We start from the raw sequence: 17,751 nt of genomic DNA, 5'->3' as shown, positions 1-17,751 counted from the left end.
TTAGATCTTTGAAACTTTGCTTGTGTGATGAGATTTAACTTTTTTAAAACTTTTACAAATATTTATATTATTAATTCAATTATATTAAACGGGTTAGCTCGGTCAAAAGTGTTCATGCTAGACATAATCATGATCCCATTTGGTAAATGGACTCACTAAAATATGAATAAAACAAACTCTATTAATTAAAAGGAAAATAAAAAACTTAATATTATTTCATTACTTTAAAGTCAATCTATATGCGGTAAAACTTACACATAAAACTTAAACAGAGGTCCACTAACCATGAGTTTTTTTTTGTTACCGTGACACAGCGTGGTGGAGCTGGGGTTGAACTCACTTTCTTTTGACCACCCACTTGTATAGTTGGTTTGGTCACCTCCAATCTTTTGGGAACTCTTAAATTTTATTTTATTTTTTTTAATTTAAGAGTTGCAACTTTTAAAGTAATCAAGGAAGATATATGAGAATTTTTTTTAATAAGGTAAATCTATCTCTGCATGGTTTTTTTTTAATTCACAAATATTCGTATTGAAAACCATTTGTTTAAACCATTTACATTTTCATTGTTTCAATTAGCCTATGTTGATTATAGTATGATTAATATATAGATATATATATATAAGGGTCGGTATTTTAAGTATGTTAGTAGATAAGTTATCTAAGAACGTTTTTCCTCAACTTAACATCATTTATTTTATAAACGAGTATTTTGAACAGTGAAGAATAACATAAAAAATTGGGATGAACAATATTTACATCTCAACTGTGTGATATTCATTGCAATAGTAATAAAAATAATCTCACCCATTCATCCTTTTATTTACACCCCCTCTAATTTAAATCAGGTGTCCGTATATGACGAATGACATATATATAGATATATATATTATTTAATCTTATATCCATGTATAGTATTTATTTATTTATTAACAATATAAACAAATCATCAGTTCATCACCATTACATCCACCAAATAAAGCAATCATCATCTTGAAAAGAAACTGAACCTTCAACATTTCTGCATAGGAAATAATTCACTACCATTTAACTATTACCTCGGTGTTCCGTTTTATGCATAGAAGTTATTCATTTCCATTCTAAAAAGATTCTAATTTTATTTTATTAAAAAAATGAATATTAGGCGTTCTAACATGGATCCCCCACCATAGTTTGTACTAAAAACTTTTTTTAAAACAACTTTCAGCTTTTCAAATGCAATGACAAACATTTACAAAAAGCAAACCCTATATAAACACACACACACACTTTGCACTTTGACTAACAGTAAATGGAATTGAGGTGATTAATTAGTTGGATATCCATTAAAGGTTGAAAATGATGATAATTATAAGAAAAACCATATATAAATAAAAATGAAAAAGTAGAGAATAAATTAGGTTTCCATGTTAGACAAGACAAGCACATGTTTGGAAGTTTCAAAGTTCAAAGGGAGAACAGTAGAAGGGTCAAAGACGCCTGGTCTTATAAAATTCTAAGACCAAATCATAATTGACAGATTGACCATCTTTGGTCCCACACTCACACAACTTAAGACCCAACCCAAACCCATTCTTCTTCTCCACGTTTACACACAACTACACCCAACATTATTGTTTCATCATTGAATCCCTTTCCACCTCTCTATATATATTTCTTTTGCAAAAATCATATATATATATATATATATATATTAAACAAAGATAAAAATACTCTTCATTGGATTAAACTAATGGTTGTGATTCTCTGACCTTTGTTTGAACTTTGAAGAAGACCAGACCATCAACCCCAGTGAGCTTTCTATATATATATATATATATATATAGAAGGGGATTAAGAAGAGGTTATTAAGATATATATTTTTGAGTGAGAGAGAGAGAGAGAGAGGTAAAAAGGTAGAAGATGGGAGGAGGATGAAGAAGCAACAAGTTGAAGAAGAGCATAACTTGAATGATGCTATTACAACAACTATTACCACCACTGATGGCAGAGTTTTAACCATTTCTAACTTCATTTCAACCTTTGGTATGCTCTCTCTTTCTAAAGTTGCATATATTATGAGTGTTATGATTATGTTAACTTCAAGTGCATGGTTTCATTTCATATTTTATAATTAATTAAACTGTGTGCTTCTCTTGTTTATTAAATTCCTCATCACATCTCTCTCTCTCTCTCTCATGCTTTGTACTTGGTTTTCATTCTTGAAATGCAACAACAACCTATTAAGAAGAAGAAGAAGAAGAAGAAGAAGAAGAAGAAGAAGAAGAGAGAGGGAATCTCATGATTCTTAGTATAAAGTATAAACTAAGAAGTGGAGTATCACAACTGACAAGCCAAGCAATTAATACAGTTTTAGGCTTGTGTTGAAGTCCATTTATTTTTTTATGGGTTAAAAATTAATTTTTTAACTGTTGGATGTTTCATGATTTCATGGCAAACATCATTCAACAATTATTTAAAATTAGAATTGATTATTTTTTAACAAGGGATAATTAAATATAAATGTATGAATTTTGTTACAGATGAAAGTGCAAAGAAGAGGTTAGAGATAATGAATCAAAAGCTGAGAGGAATGGAGATGCAGATGGAGGCACTGGAGGCTGAGATGAGCAAGGCTATTACCTTTTCTGACTAAGCTTTGTTACTTTCTTAGTAATTAATTTCAACATGATTAGAGACTTTTATGTATAAAGTTTTTGTTGCTTTTTTGTAGTCATTAGGAGTTCTCTCTATATCAATATAACATGGTCTTTTGTTATTCCCTTCATTCCATTCTCTTAATATAATACACATATATATCTAAACATCATATATGGATGAAAAGAGAGAGAGAGAGAGAGAGATGTTGATCCAACTTATATGTAGATTTTAAATTTATAAACATCTATAAAAGACCTTGATGACATCTGTAACAAACCTCGATGACATCTGCAACAAATTTGAGTTTATATATATACATATACTGAAATAAATGGCTCATGAATAATCGTAGATTTCAAATTTATAGGCATTCTTGGAAGATTCATGCTCATATATGTGTATACTGTGATTATAGATTTCAAACCTACGGATATCTACAAAAGACCTATGTTTATATATGAGTATATATATATACATTAAAGCATATGGCCCACACAGACATTTATAGAAATTCAAATCTACGGAGATCCATAGAAAACACATGCTCATATATATATATATATATATATAGATCATATATCTATATATACATATAAATTTAATTATCGTACATGTACCTATAATTGTGTATTTTTTATCTTTTTAGTCCTTCTAATATTTTTAAATATAATTAAGTCTTCATATTTAGTCAAGTCATTATAGTCCACAATAATATTTTTAGATACAATTAAATACTTATAATTTACACTTGTCCATCTACATCATTGACTAGAATGACCTAACTCGACTAAATATAAAGACTTAATTGTGCATAAAAATATTGTAAGGATTAAAAACGCAGAAAGTACACAATTACATGGATTACAACAATTAAACCATATATATATATATATACATTAAATTTCATTATATGATTTTTACATGCATATCCTTGCAAAAATATAAAATTACTAATATACCCCTGGGGAAGTGATATTGGCTTACATACCCTTGCAAACAAGACAGTTGCTTTTATAAACATGTAAATTGCTTATATACCTTACAAATCATTACTGTTGACATTTTACTCTTTATACTCCTGTAATTAAAAGTCAACGAAAAAATTGTGTAAAAAGACCAAACTATAATGTACCAATCCAATCAATTTTATTAAAAAGAATAATTTAAAATTGCATGAAAACACTCCTTCATCAGTCTCTGTATGCCTATACTATCAAAGGTCATTAAAAAAAAAACAAAAAAAAACAAAAACAAAAACTAAGGAAGCTAAAATAATTTTACAAGCTTAATAATACAATAAAGCAGATGCAGCTATGGTAACCAATTCAATTGAAGAATGCACAGTAATGGTTAACCAATAGATTTGTTTAGAACTAATAACTGTCCAGAATCTCCATTCAATACAAAAACTTCCAGAGGATGGTAGGATGATGAGTCTGATGATGGAAACCTCGTCGATGGCTGCAGAATTCTGCTTCCTTTAGGGCATTGTATAGTGAGAAGTCGCGGACCGGTTCTCATCTGCCAAATCTATAGTGCATGAATAAACCGAGTTTCGGGTTAGTTTTAAAAAAAATCGAACCAAAAAAACGAAGACTGTACTAATGATTCACAAAATACCAAGCAAAGGGCTGCACCATTGATTCCTCAATGTTTATGTAAAGCATGAAAATTAACTGTAATTAAAATGAACATACTTTGAATTCAATCTTGCAAAATACTTGTTTAGATCATAAAGCCCATTTATGGTCATTTTTTAAATTCTGTGAATAGCATGCGACCATCACAAAATTTTTAATAGCCTAATTTTGAGGATTATAATACCATACATTATTTTTTGAAGATTAGTGTAAGTGTATGTCATGCTTTAATTTATTAGCTTCTATTTTAGTTTTATATTTATCCTATATTTCATTCACCTCACTGATCACCGAGCTACCTATGTGTGCTAGGAGCCTATGATAAACCCTCTTATAATATTTTGGAAAAATTGCTTGCATACCCCTGCAAAACCATGAAATTGCTTAAATACCCCCATAAAAATACTATTTGCTTGCATACCCCTTTAAAACTAACTTTTTTACTTATATATCCCTGCCGTTAGTTACCGTTAGCCACCATTAGGGTTTATGGAATTAACCATAGTTCCCACTTAACCTAACTTAACAAAATTACCCAATTACCCTTAACATCATCCAACCTAAGCCATATGAGAAAAATTTAGAGGGGTATATAAGCAAACCTATTTTGGTAATTTACCCTTATTCCATCCATTGATTTTACGCCATTAAGAGCCATCTTAACCATAGGGGCATATAAGCAAATATAATTGATTTGTATGGGTATACAAGCAAATATCATTTTTATGAGGGTATTTAAGCAAATTCATGATTTTACAGGGGTATGCAAGTAAAAATCCCTAATATTTTCTACAAGAGGATCACCATAAAGTTCTTTTCTATATACCTCCATTGCTTTGCATTTTATCATCTAAAAATGTCTTACACCTAAATTTTGTAAGGACAATAACTAGCATCGATAGTCATTTCTACTTATAAAATAACAATAAGTCCAAATTTTGGTTCATTCCATGCTCCAAAAGGGGTTTATTTGGCCACTGGTGCCAGAGCTTTGAGTTTACAGCCCCAGGTACCACAAGTTTAAAAAATGATTGCTCATCATAATTCTAAGCATAAACAACTCTAAACCTCTAAAACCCTCAGAGTCATACACAAGGAATAATGTCTTTTCATATCCATCTGTAAGTGCAATATAAGTAGTTAGAGAATTTCGGCACATGGATCAGCCAACATAGGAAATAACCATACAAAGCAATTGCTAAAAAAGATGGCACCTCAATTATTTCTTTGCGAGGTGCATGAATGGCTAGGCATAAGCAATAATCACTCCTTGTAATCACATAAGGTGTGGAACTTGATGAAGGCTTATCTTTGTTAATCAACATCTCCACAAAAAGGCAGTGTGCATCACGGTAACCCTGAAAATAGAAATATTCAACATGACATGAGAAAATAGAAGGAAATACATTGAGCAAAAACTGGATTGTCGAGACAAAAAAGAGACCTTCCACAACCGCACAACCACAAGTGCCTGAGTGTCTAAAAGCAGTACACGGCCAAGAGAGTCTGTTATAGCAGCCAATGTACCAGTTGGAGAAAGAGTAAGTCTTTCTCCCTTTCTTGGGGGATCTTTCAAACATGTCAAAGATGATGCTGCCACATATATACTGCCAAAAATAAGTCCATACAGATTTGTCATAGATAAAATATTACAAGATGGTTGTTTAGCAGTATAAATGCCACACAATAATAAGCAAGAACATAATTATTTTTAGTTATGCATTTTAAACAGTGTAGAAGATCCCATTTGTCTCTTCATTTAAAATGTATAACTATAAATTAGTCAATGTTTATTACAGTTTCAGTTAAAGCTGGCAAAGGTCCCAATAAATCAAAACTCAAACTGATTCTGCATTTCAATAAATTCATCACACAGTTAAAATATATTATTAAGTTATAAAAAAGATCGAAGAGATGAGCAAAACAAGTGTCATAGCAAACATGCTAAACATCTGGAATAGAAACTAGTAATATGGATTTAAGTAAATTCTAAGATGAAATGAAGAGCATGTAATTCAATGCATTTCTTTGAAGAACATGCTTCTCATTGACCACGTCAATAAAGTAGAACTGGAATTCAAAATTCAGTCAGGCGAATGAAGGCATTCAATACAAGAACATAAACAACAGCTATCAAAGATATAAAGTGAAGATCTGGCAAAGGCTCAGCAAAAAAACAAAATCACCACATAAGGATAATTTAATATCTTATCCCAAAAAAAATGTAATCCTCATTGATAAAGAAGGATTCTAACAATAATGAATATGATACTGATAAATATTCTACTAAGCTGTAGTCTAACTTTTGCTGATTATAACTTAATGTGCATGATATGATCCTAATAAATATTCTACTGATAAGTATACAACAACGAATATATATTATGTTCACATCTGATTGGTTGAATAACAAATCTCCATATGTACATCATCAATTCTACTCCCAAATAGGAATAAGTACCCACTGTTGTTCAGATTGGAAAAGAAAAGATAAATTTCATAATATGTCAAACTTAATCAAAGGTAATGCTCAAGTTTGACAACAAGCACATATAAGTTTCCAAGTGGCTATTAACCTTTAGCAAATGGCGGAGGGGAAGGTCGGGATTTTTTCATGGATGTTTGCTCGCTCCGCCATATCATTCTAGAAACAGATGCTAATGTTGAAAATGTTACTGGTACAACCTTTGAGAGAATTGCTCCAACTAAGGACCTACTCCTGTCCACTGAAAGCCTGTGAATCATACATGATCAGCAACACTAAATATAATTTTTACCATATAAAAGCATTCCAATGAAAATTCTAAATAACCCAGACAGTCAAGCAAGAAGCTTCCAAGGGGATTCAAAAGCTCAAACAGACCTATATGCAGATATCACAGCATCATCTCCAATTGTGATCCCACAGTAGTAACGCTGTCCTGACTGTACAGCAATAAAAACAGCTGAATTCAATACTATATTAGCCTCAGATACCATCTATTATATTTCACAAAACAAACACTGAAACTACACACAATGCAGGTGTCAACACAATATAATTGCATTCTCATAAGGCTACAGATAAATACCAAGCCGAGCCCAATAAGAATACAATAGTAGAAGGACAAAAGGATAAGTAATTCACCTGAAACTCCAAGAGAGGGGGAGCCATCAATCCTGTGATAGCTGCATCGACACAAGAACCATATTTACCAACATTCCACAACTGAAATGGAATCCTCCCATGTGAATCTTCATGATCTGCTTGCTTATTGAGCTTGTTTTCCCAGGCTCGTGAACCATCATCTTCAAACCATCTCCTCAGCAAGCTCTACACTCCAACGCAAAAAAAAAGAACAAAATTGCACCACTAAAGTATTAACTTCCACAGAGAAAGAAATCAAAGAAAATCTGAATTTTGCTTAGTTTAAATAAAAAACCGAATAAAAACACCAACTTTTTGCACTCTCATAAACATAAATTAGAAGAAGAACAAAAGAACAAACGAAAGATACCTGGATATCCGAGCCATCAAATCTCGCAATGATACCGGGCATGACAACACAAAGTTCACCTGAAACCGCATCCTGCTGAGAATTCCCCTTGATTTCACGGAACCTCAGCCTCAGCACTCGCCCAGGGTGAATGAACTGAAAATCAAACGAACAATGACTCAGAATTCATCACCGATTTGATCCGAAAAGGACACAGATCAAGGGATCTCAGAATTTGACCTGCTTGTGGATGAGATCTGCGTCGTGGGAGTAAATGAGGAGGGATCCACCAGAGGTGCCGATGGCGAGGGCAAGGGCATCGTCGCCGGAGAGCGTCACCCACTCGAGGGCAGAGATTTGGCCATCTTCAGGGGAGAGAGATGGGCGGATCCTGACGGAGTAATCGGAAGGAGAATCAAGGGCAAGGATGACAGCCAGATCGGAACGGGCAAGGGCGAGGGCGCGGGGGTGGAGAGCGGCAAGCAGGGAAGAATCAGAGAGCCAGCCCTCCTTCTCTCCGGCGCCAACGTCGGCGAGGTCCTCGCCAGCGATGAAGCCCACCTCCCTGAGATGATGGTGAGCTCGCCGGGCCATTCGCTCTGGCTGGTGAAGTCACCGTCTGGAAACGCGGGTTTTATTTTAACGTTTTTTCATTTTAATTGAAAATATAATTATTTAAATATTTTGATTTATAATGCGGTAAGTGCACCGGGCGGTGATTATATCCATGTCTGAATAGATTATCTCGTCCCGCAGACTCAGTCGAAGGCCACCGTTCGCGGTTTCTCTACTCCATCTTCACCTTCGTTTCGATCTTTGAAACCCTAACCCTAGACTCGATCGAGGAATCAGATAATGGCGGGGATCGGTCCGATCAACCAGGATTGGGAGCCGGTGGTGATCCGGAAGAAGGCCCCCAACTCCGCTGCGAAGAAGGACGAGAAGGCCGTCAACGCCGCCCGTCGCGCCGGCGCGGACATCGAGACAGTCAAGAAGTGTATGCTATCTTCCTGTTTCTCGGATTCCTTTGATAATAGATCGATCTGTCGATCGATCGATTGATCACTACTTAGGTTTTTAATTGATGTTTGGATTTTGATGGGGATTGAGTTCTTAATGCTGTGATTGACCTTTTGTTTGGCAATTTCGTGTTGTATGTGCTGATTTGCATGGTATTTGATTGTTGGTATTTGTTTGTCTTGATTTGTAGCTAATGCGGGGACTAACAAAGCGGCATCGAGCAGCACTTCGTTGAACACGAGGAAATTAGATGATGATACTGAAAGCCTTGCCCGTGAGTTCTTCGCCCAAAAACTTGTTATGAATTGTTGCACTGTATATATATATATATATTGGATTGGATTTAACTAAGTGCTCTTTTTGTAATGGTAAATGATAATTCATGGTGCTTACTTTGTGGAAGGCTTTATCATGATTTTTCAGCGTTATTGCAATATATCCATTTGTCTGTTGGTCATAACATTTTGTGATAATATATCCGGTAATCAATCACTATTCAGCATGTTAGGTGAATGTAGGAAAGGTGAATTACAAACTAAAAGGAAAACGCCATAAACTTGATGGTTAATCTTAGAAGTATTAGGTTATTTGTATTCTGTTTCTTGTGTATTCAACGATATTATTGTATATTTGGCTGACTGTTTATACAATGCCTGCCTACATATTAGATCATATATTTTCTTGTGAACAGTTGTAGTTTCATTTGAATTTGTATATGAGATATATTTATTTGTGTCACTGCCACTGTATATGTTGCTGCCTACATATCATATTCAACAATATATGTTGTAGGTGTTCATGTGTGTTTATTTAGTTGGTCCGTAGTCCCTGCAAGGTGCCTTAAGCAAACTTGGATAGAAATTCCTTTGTAGTCTTTGTTTAGTTTCAGTGATCCTATGTTTGGGCAAACTTCTAGTTAGGTGTGTCTTCAATATTTTCATGTAGATGCACATGGTGTGGATTTATGTTCACACAAGTCCCTGTTATGTTGTTTTGCACCTCTTGGACGTATGAACATATTAGAGAAGGCGGCTTATTCTGGATGGATGCTTTGTCATTTATTCTTATCGTGCTCCTTCCTACATGGGCTGGAGGTATGGATCCATTTGCGGAAGACGAAAAATCTTATTTAATTATTTGAAATCCTTGAATGATCATAAGAGTAATAGCATATATACTTTTAAGTTTCTTTATATGATGCTGCCTTGTTGAGATGATGGGTAGATGTATCCTTTTCATGCAAGATGGCAGAGCCTGAATGCAAAAAAATGTTCAATTCACTTAGGAGAATTCTGTGATGCATATATTTGTTCATTTCTCCATCCTTTGAGTAAGAAAAGGGCAAGAACATTTACTATTTGCATAAAATGTTTTTTTTTCTTGGGTAAGAATTTTGGGAAAATAACATTGTCAATTGTTGGGATTTGAACATATTATTGAATTGGATGGATGGCCATAAGATTCTATCAACTTCAAATTTAACTTCAGAACTTGCACCAAAACAACATTCGATGTATTTTAGTTTTGGGTGGATGGATGGATGGAGACAGCTATTTGAGAATCAAACCAATTTATTTAGTCGTCTGAATAGTTTTTTTTAAAAAAAAACAAATATAACACAATTTTAATATATGAAATTCAATTGATGGATGGATGGTCATATGGAAGACAGACCAATGTATTAAGTCATCTCATCCTTTCAATAGTTCCTTTTCTTTTTTAAATCTCAAACATTTGTGACCCGTCATCTGCCATCGTCCTATTGTTTGTGTTACTGGTTCTTCAATTCTAGAAAGAAAAATTATTGCTGAGATCTGGACTGTTTGGGGATGTTGGATTGAATAAGCTTCTATAGTTGAACCATGACCAGGACAATTTCAACTTAGAAATGGTTGGGAGTTTGGACTGAGGCTTCCTATGTCTTGTGTCATGGTATTCCTGCATCCTTGAAACATAGAAAAATCCTAGATCAAAATGCTGAACAGTATTCTTTATTTGGTGTCTTTCACCTAGTTTTTTTGGGAAGAGGAGCGGGGCGAACCCACTAGAGACCCCAGGGACGTGCACAAGCCTCGGTGGAACAAGTGGGGACGAGGCCGCACTCACGTTGGGCGCTGGAACCACTCGTACACAACCACTATTTACAACTCCCAGAAATGTGCATTCAACCAAGAATCGAACTCTCACCACTCGGTGAGAGCTCTATCGGCGACCCGTGTACTAATAGACCCGCAGGTCGTTGGCAGGTGTTTTCACCTAGTTGATAATAAGGTGAATGTTTCTGTGGTGCTTATTGGTTGAACTGGTAAATGGTTCACCTCCAAACCTTTTTCACCAGGTCTTTCTATTGGCCCAAAATTAGTCCCCATTATATAATAAATCCATAATTCCCTCAGTTGAATGATGACCAGATTGTGAATTGTTTTTTTCTTTATCCATGTTTTTAGAATAGTATGGTACGGATAGACTTAATGTTCTGCTTGAATATTTTCTGGCTATTCTATCCCAGGTATGGACATGTGGCATCCATACCTTCTGCTGAAACAAAATTCATACTTCTGGTGATTAATTTCTATTTCCATGCTGGCCTACTATTCTTAATACTTTTAGCCCAATGAAGATGTACTCAAAGACAGTCTTCTTCATCTTTGATTGTTTTGCTAACTAGATGATCGAGTCCCAACCGAACTGAAGAAAAATATTATGCAAGCTCGAATGGACAAAAAATTCACTCAGGCTCAACTTGCTCAGGTAATTCCTTTTCTGCTTTTCCCCTTTTATGTACAATGAATTCAAATGATCTTAGTTCTCACAGCCACATACAATTCCTTGTTTCAGCTAATCAATGAAAAGCCTCAAGTGATACAAGAATATGAATCCGGAAAGGCAATTCCAAACCAGCAAATCATCAGCAAACTGGAAAGGGTCCTGGGCACAAAACTTAGAGGTAAAAAGTAATGACCATCCTCTCCTCAGTGTGACCTTTACTTTCAATCAAGGAATCAATATGGCGTGTACTAGAACTCAAAACTGTGTGTCAGCGCATGTGAGCGCATGAGTTTGTGCAGTTTAAGATTATCAAAATGTTTGAAACTGTTGGCAAGCCTATCGCATCCCAGCTAAGTCATGTATTCCCAACCCTTATGTTGCTTATCCTTTCTCTATCTGATGGGCATGACACTGTTTATATTTCCCTGTTTACTGTTTACTGTTTCTTTTCTTTTTTTTTTCCTTAACATGATGTGAATCATCACCGGATTATTTCTCTCTCCAAACTCCATTATTGGTAGTCCATGTTTGATGTGGTGTTTTGCTCTATTGGAGGAAATTTTTTCACTTAATAATTTAGGGATGTGACACGCACCTACCACCTTGCCTAAGGGAGCCCATCATGGACAAAGTTAGTGGATGTTTTATCAACAAAAGCTGGGAATCCAGGGACTTTGTTTTGATTTTACCTTCCCACATTCTTCCTTTTGTGTTTTTAATGCTGATATGTTCATTTACTTAATCTATGTTGTTATTGCGGAGTCATATCATGAGGAGAAAAATAGTTCAGCCCCAACAGGACTAGGGCACGTGTGCCGGGTCTGGTTTTGATTGTGATAAGACAAGGGCTATCATGTTTGGAATTGGAGAGGCGTAAATAGCAATCCATTGTCCATCAAATTTTGTGAGTTTTGATGATGCAATGCGATTCATCTATTCATGATATTTTGGAAAAATATTCTGGAGTATGGGAGAAGCAAGTTAGAAATAGCATACCAGATTCTTTGAGATTTTTTTTTATGTCTTATATTTTTAATTTTAGAGGTATTTAATCAAATAAAAATTTGAGGCAAAACTCTGGACCAGTTTGGTATAAGCACCAGTCCGTTTGCAAAAACCAAAATCTTAAAAATCATGAAATTAAAAGTAAATAAATAAATAAATGTGACGAAGCCATATCAAATTTGGCAATCTTCAGCATGCAGATATGACTCACTTCATGCAATGACAATTACAGGCTTATAAAATATCTAAACTTCCAAAAACAAAAAGGGAAAATAAAATTAGGGTGAATAATAGTACATCAATCTTTTTTAAAACGATTAAAAAAGAGGTTACATCATACATGTAATAAATATTAATAATCTGTTAACATAAATCACAAGTTAAGAACTAAGTTGAATTAGCAAGAATACCACCTTCAGCTGAAACAAGTCTTAACAAGGATTACAACAAGCAAAAACAAGAAAGAAAATAATGACATGCCAGACGAACAGCACACCTTTGCATATGAGAGGGTTCACCAACAGCATTCAGGTTTACATTATTCACAAGCAAACTTGGTACCAAAGCTGGTAAGGCAGATGGCAAAGGCTTGAAATGCCGACAGGGGCTGCCGATAATCCATAGTGAACAAGTCATCACCTACCTTCCCGAACTGAAGCAGCACCATCTCTTCATCGCCAATGCCACCGGGCTGGCTAGGATCTGCAGTAGCAACTAGTTGAAAGTTTTTGACGGAGGCCACAGTTACCCGCCCATGGAAATTCAAACACCAGCATTGCAAATGCTCGTGCCACCGGGGAGCCTTGTTCTTCAGAATAACATAATTCTGTGCCTTTGGTTTCTGCAACTCTGTGGTGGCCTCTTGGGCTGGAGGACAGTGGATTGAGCACACCATCCTTCTTGGTCCTCTTGATTTAAGAAGGTTGAATTTGTAAGACACCTGCCCGATCTCAAAATTCCCAGCTGGAACCTGTGGGCTGATTTGCTTGCTGGCAAAGCGACGACTTGCCCGTCGGCTGGATGCTTTAGCTCCATCATAAGGTGGTCGGCTGTCGTAAATTGTGAAGTTTGTGCCTAGGAAGTCGGATCTGCAAGATAGGTCGGGGTGAGTTCAATCTCCAATGGCATTATGTGTTCCAGGTCTATTAACTGATTCACCTCTTCGCGTGTAATCTCAAATGCTAACATCTTTGACATGAGCCGTTTAAGATATTCTGAAGGATAAAATTGTAACAAACTCTACTTTTATTTTTTAAATGTACTATAAAGTGCGTAAGATTCAAGATTCATTGAGGATTTGACAACAATCATTATAATCAACTGCGTGCCATCTAGTTTTGAAGCAGAACTCTCATACAAGCAATCATACTCAGAAAAAAGGGGCAAATTTAGAGCATATATATTCAACTGTGTGCCATCTAGTTTTAACAGCAAGCCCTGAAGGATACATGCAAAATCATAAAGACAGAACTCTCATACAAGAAATCATTTTTAGGAAAAAAAATGCAAGATTAGAGCATATATATAAATATTTGCTACAACTTATTTGCATCAAAATTTTTTTTTATTTTACTTGCAGTAACCGTGTGCCACCTAGTTTTAACAGAATGCCCTGAAAAATAAATGCAAAATCATTAAGGCAGAACTCTTGTACAAGCAATCATATTTAGAAAAAAAGGGCAAGTTTAGGGTAGGGCATATATATAAATATCTGCTGCAACGTATTTACTTCAAAATTTCTTTTGTCTAATTTAATTGCAAACCATGTTCTGTATATGGCTCTTGACGAAGGCATACCACCTAGAACAAAGATATCATAAAGAAGAAAATATTCCACACACTGACCCTGTGCAATTCTTCATTTGACGTTTACCTAGTGAGGTACTTAATCCTGTGAATCACCCACAATATGACATCCTAGAATCTAACATAATGCTTCATGTATGCTATAAGCATATTTTACATTCCACTTCTACCTGTGCCCATATACCATTACTAACTAGTGTTTAGGAAATAGCCTTCTCTAAAACCTACTTGTGAGTTCATAAGCAAGATTAGAAGGGCAGATTGAATAACAATGGGAAATTTTATGTCATCCCCAGAGTATTTATAGCCATGCTGACATACAACTTGAAAAACGAAACAAGAGTTCTATAATGACAAGGCAGCATACAGTTCCAATTGTAAATTTACACAAATAAGTCAATAAATGTGTGCAACAAAGTCAAATGTATATAAATTTGCCAACAATGATGCTTGACTTATTTTTGGATATTACCAATATGCAAGAATTATTTCGCACAAACGATAATGGAAATAAATGCAGGTTCTAGGATATCTCATTGATATTGAAACTTGAAAGAGACCCAGTTGCTTTGTCATTATGGAAGTAGTAGACATAGACAGAGGATCCAAATTAAGAAACTCAAGAGCACTGGCAGATATGAACTTGTGTAACAGCAGGAATGATAAAAAAACTACTTGATAGCTACCTCAACTTTCCAACATAAGCATTACTTCCTTGGGTTAGGTCATCAGCATCAAGAGACAGGATAAATTCTGTGTGTGCACCATGCCTAAACTTTCGAGCTGCTAAGAGGAACTTCCCTTTGTCCATGAAAGCTGCAAGATGAAATCATGTAAACCTTGGTACAATAACCATTGCTACCCAAAAGCAATTCACCTAGATAAGGTGAAAAACTTAAAAAAATAGGCACCAAAGACTGGTAAAAAAGAAGATAAAAAGGCAATTACCTCCCAACAGCATAAAATCTATAGATTGTGAATATCCAAAGAAAGGAAGTCCTTAGAACAGCGTAAAAAGGCAATTAGCTCCCAACAGCATAAAATCTATAGATTGTGAATATCAAAAGAAAGGAAGTCTTTAGAGCGGCCTTGCTATAAAATGAACAATGATATCTGTATATAGTGTTAGCTTATTTATTCTCATCCATATACATCAGAACAAAATAGGTAGGCTATCTCCTGGTTTCTTCTTACTCTATGAGCATAGAAAAAGTATATAAGCCTTAATTTCATGCAAAGTTAAAGCTTGATCAACGCTTTCAAGTTAATCATCAAGATGCACACAAATAGAAGACGATAAACGGTTGATTTCTCAAATCTATAGAACCCAAGCATGAATTAGGCCTTTGAAAGGCTTACCCTGCATAATAATAATCACAAGCTTCTACACTGTGCCACCAAGACAATAGATTAAAAAGTCAAAAGTTTCATTTTCAGAACCTGCTTTGAAAGAAACCAGCAAACAGCAACCTAATCATAGAAAAAATCAAATCGTAGAAAAACAGGAATCATCTTCTCCAAATCAACTTACTTGGTGTCAAGCTGAGATAAAGATAGAACGTCGAGTTCTTCTTGTTCCTCTTGATGAAGCACTGAATTGGTGCATCTCTCGGACCCGGCTGCATTAACCATCACATACACACCAAATCAACACAAATCTTCACATTCCAAACAGTAAATTCACAATCAAAATGTAGTAAAACCTATGAAAACACCAAAAACCAAAGATCCGAGAAAAAATGCACAAGAAATCAACAGATCACAGCAGAGATCTCCACAGATCTAAACCCACACACACGCACACACAAATAAAAAATAAAAAAAAACCACGAGATAAAGCACATAAAGATCAAAGAACACTAACCAACCTGCTTGAGAGAAGACGGAAAAGTAATCATCCCGGAATCAAGCGGCGGCCGGACAACTCCGGCGACGACCTCCCGCCACCTACGACAAACGCAGCCGAAAGCCACAACGCTCCTCCGAGCCGGCCAACGCTCCTCACTCGCTTCCAATCTCTTCACGATCTCCCCCAACAACTCCGGCAGCAACCTCGCCCACCTTTCCTCTCCTTCCTCCTCCTCACCATCTCCAGCCACGACAGCGATCCTCGGTTCTCCGAAGAGCTCCGCCGCCGCCGCCGAAGCCGACGAACTCCACCTCGCCAGGAACGCCCGCCGCCGCGACATCGCCCTCGAGACGAGCGCTCTCGCAGCTCCTCGATCTCGACTTTTTCTTCAAAAATTTGTTTTTTTTTTCCCTTTTTATTTATTCATAGAAGAAGACGGGTGTGCCAATAGGGACGGGGACGCGCGTAGGTGGGCCCCAAATGGAACTCAACTTCTCACGTGAATTCTCACCCAGTGACGTGGAGATTTTTTATTGGGCTTATGTTAATGACGTGGACATTAGCAAGTTGGGTAAAGGTGAGATTTTGAGTCTGAGAAAAGTTAAGTGGTGGATTTTGTTATTAGTTGTGGGTGTGCTGCTAAGTGCTAACATTATATTATTAATAATGATAATTTTGTGGGCCTGCAATGGGACTTGGAATTGTGACCCACAATTGCGACATGTCACGTGGCCACTGTTTATTGGGTGGATAATGACGTGGAGATTGGTCAGATTGATTAAAGGTGTGTTCTTCGGTGATATTGTGATTGGTGAGCTTGGTGGGAAGTTTAAAACAATAAGATATCAAAGGGTAATAAAAGTGGTTTAGTGAGTATGACCTCTCTCCACTGCCCACGCTGACTTGGTCTTGTAATTTAAACCGAATGGTTGGGTGTTGCGGTTTTGTTTTACTGGTCTTCTCCTCTTTTTCTTGTTAAGCTTCTCTGGTTTTTATTATTATTATTATTATTATTATTATGGAAAAACATCATCTAGGGACGTCCCTAGATTTCAATTCTAGGGATATTTTTAAATCTAAGCCGTTGGATCATCATCCGATGGTCGATTGATTATATAAATACTGTACACCTTATTATTATTATTATTATTATTATTATAACACCTCAATAATGTTTTTTTTCCTCTCATCTTTATCTATTATTTCTTAAGATTGTATAAAGGCAGAGGTAAATTTTTTTTTATTGGTAGTTTTTTTTATATATAAAAATTTAAATTCAAAATCAAGGCTCAAATTGTTATCATTTTAATCAATTTTTTGTTAATAATGTTAACTATATAAATTCAAAATAATCAACTATTATTTTGAAATGATTTCAGCTTTTTGTTGCTATAGTAAAAATTAAGTAGTTAAAACACTTAATTTTTATAGGGCGAGATGGAATGTTTCACTACCTCAAATATAAAAAAAAAAATTGTGTATTTAGAGTGATTTTTGTAACATTGAAAAAAAATCTAACCTGATAAAAAAATCTATTGTGGAAAAA

The 17,751-nt window shown here is 35.4% G+C and overlaps 4 protein-coding genes across 5 annotated transcripts; 2 read left to right on the top strand and 2 right to left on the bottom strand.

The window, feature by feature from the left end:
* The first annotated feature begins 1,854 nt into the window (after positions 1-1,854).
* LOC120253191 lies at positions 1,855-2,758 on the top strand. Its single transcript, XM_039261513.1, has 2 exons — positions 1,855-2,025; positions 2,523-2,758. Exons 1-2 carry the CDS (start codon positions 1,914-1,916, stop codon positions 2,633-2,635), a joined length of 225 nt encoding a protein of 74 aa, XP_039117447.1. The 5' UTR covers positions 1,855-1,913; the 3' UTR covers positions 2,636-2,758.
* Positions 2,759-3,764: 1,006 nt separating this feature from the next.
* Positions 3,765-8,391, bottom strand: LOC120253086 (rab3 GTPase-activating protein non-catalytic subunit). Its single transcript, XM_039261360.1, has 8 exons — positions 7,997-8,391; positions 7,778-7,912; positions 7,408-7,593; positions 7,144-7,205; positions 6,857-7,014; positions 5,725-5,873; positions 5,495-5,638; positions 3,765-4,170 (listed from the first exon to the last, which is right to left on the bottom strand). The coding sequence occupies exons 1-8, from the start codon at positions 8,348-8,350 to the stop codon at positions 3,991-3,993; spliced, it is 1,368 nt and encodes a 455-aa protein (XP_039117294.1). The 5' UTR covers positions 8,351-8,391; the 3' UTR covers positions 3,765-3,990.
* Positions 8,392-8,505: 114 nt separating this feature from the next.
* LOC120253088 (multiprotein-bridging factor 1b) lies at positions 8,506-11,984 on the top strand. Its single transcript, XM_039261361.1, has 4 exons — positions 8,506-8,753; positions 8,967-9,050; positions 11,445-11,527; positions 11,615-11,984. The coding sequence occupies exons 1-4, from the start codon at positions 8,612-8,614 to the stop codon at positions 11,732-11,734; spliced, it is 429 nt and encodes a 142-aa protein (XP_039117295.1). The 5' UTR covers positions 8,506-8,611; the 3' UTR covers positions 11,735-11,984.
* Positions 11,985-12,900: 916 nt separating this feature from the next.
* On the bottom strand, positions 12,901-16,605 carry LOC120253118 (tubby-like F-box protein 1). Of its 2 annotated transcripts, XM_039261407.1 has the most exons (5): positions 16,225-16,605; positions 15,888-15,975; positions 15,305-15,355; positions 15,043-15,172; positions 12,901-13,638 (listed from the first exon to the last, which is right to left on the bottom strand). In XM_039261407.1, exons 1-5 carry the CDS (start codon positions 16,543-16,545, stop codon positions 13,089-13,091), a joined length of 1,140 nt encoding a protein of 379 aa, XP_039117341.1. In that variant the 5' UTR covers positions 16,546-16,605; the 3' UTR covers positions 12,901-13,088. The 2 variants fall into 2 exon arrangements, with proteins under 2 accessions (XP_039117341.1, XP_039117342.1); XM_039261408.1 differs by lacking the exon at positions 15,305-15,355 and having other exon boundaries at positions 16,225-16,604.
* Positions 16,606-17,751: the final 1,146 nt, after the last annotated feature.

This window comes from Dioscorea cayenensis, chromosome 26 (genome assembly GCF_009730915.1).
Source record: "Dioscorea cayenensis subsp. rotundata cultivar TDr96_F1 chromosome 26, TDr96_F1_v2_PseudoChromosome.rev07_lg8_w22 25.fasta, whole genome shotgun sequence".
In the NCBI taxonomy this organism is placed as follows: domain Eukaryota; kingdom Viridiplantae; phylum Streptophyta; class Magnoliopsida; order Dioscoreales; family Dioscoreaceae; genus Dioscorea; species Dioscorea cayenensis.
Note: the sequence above shows the minus strand (reverse complement) of the source record. Positions and strands in the feature narration are given on the sequence as shown.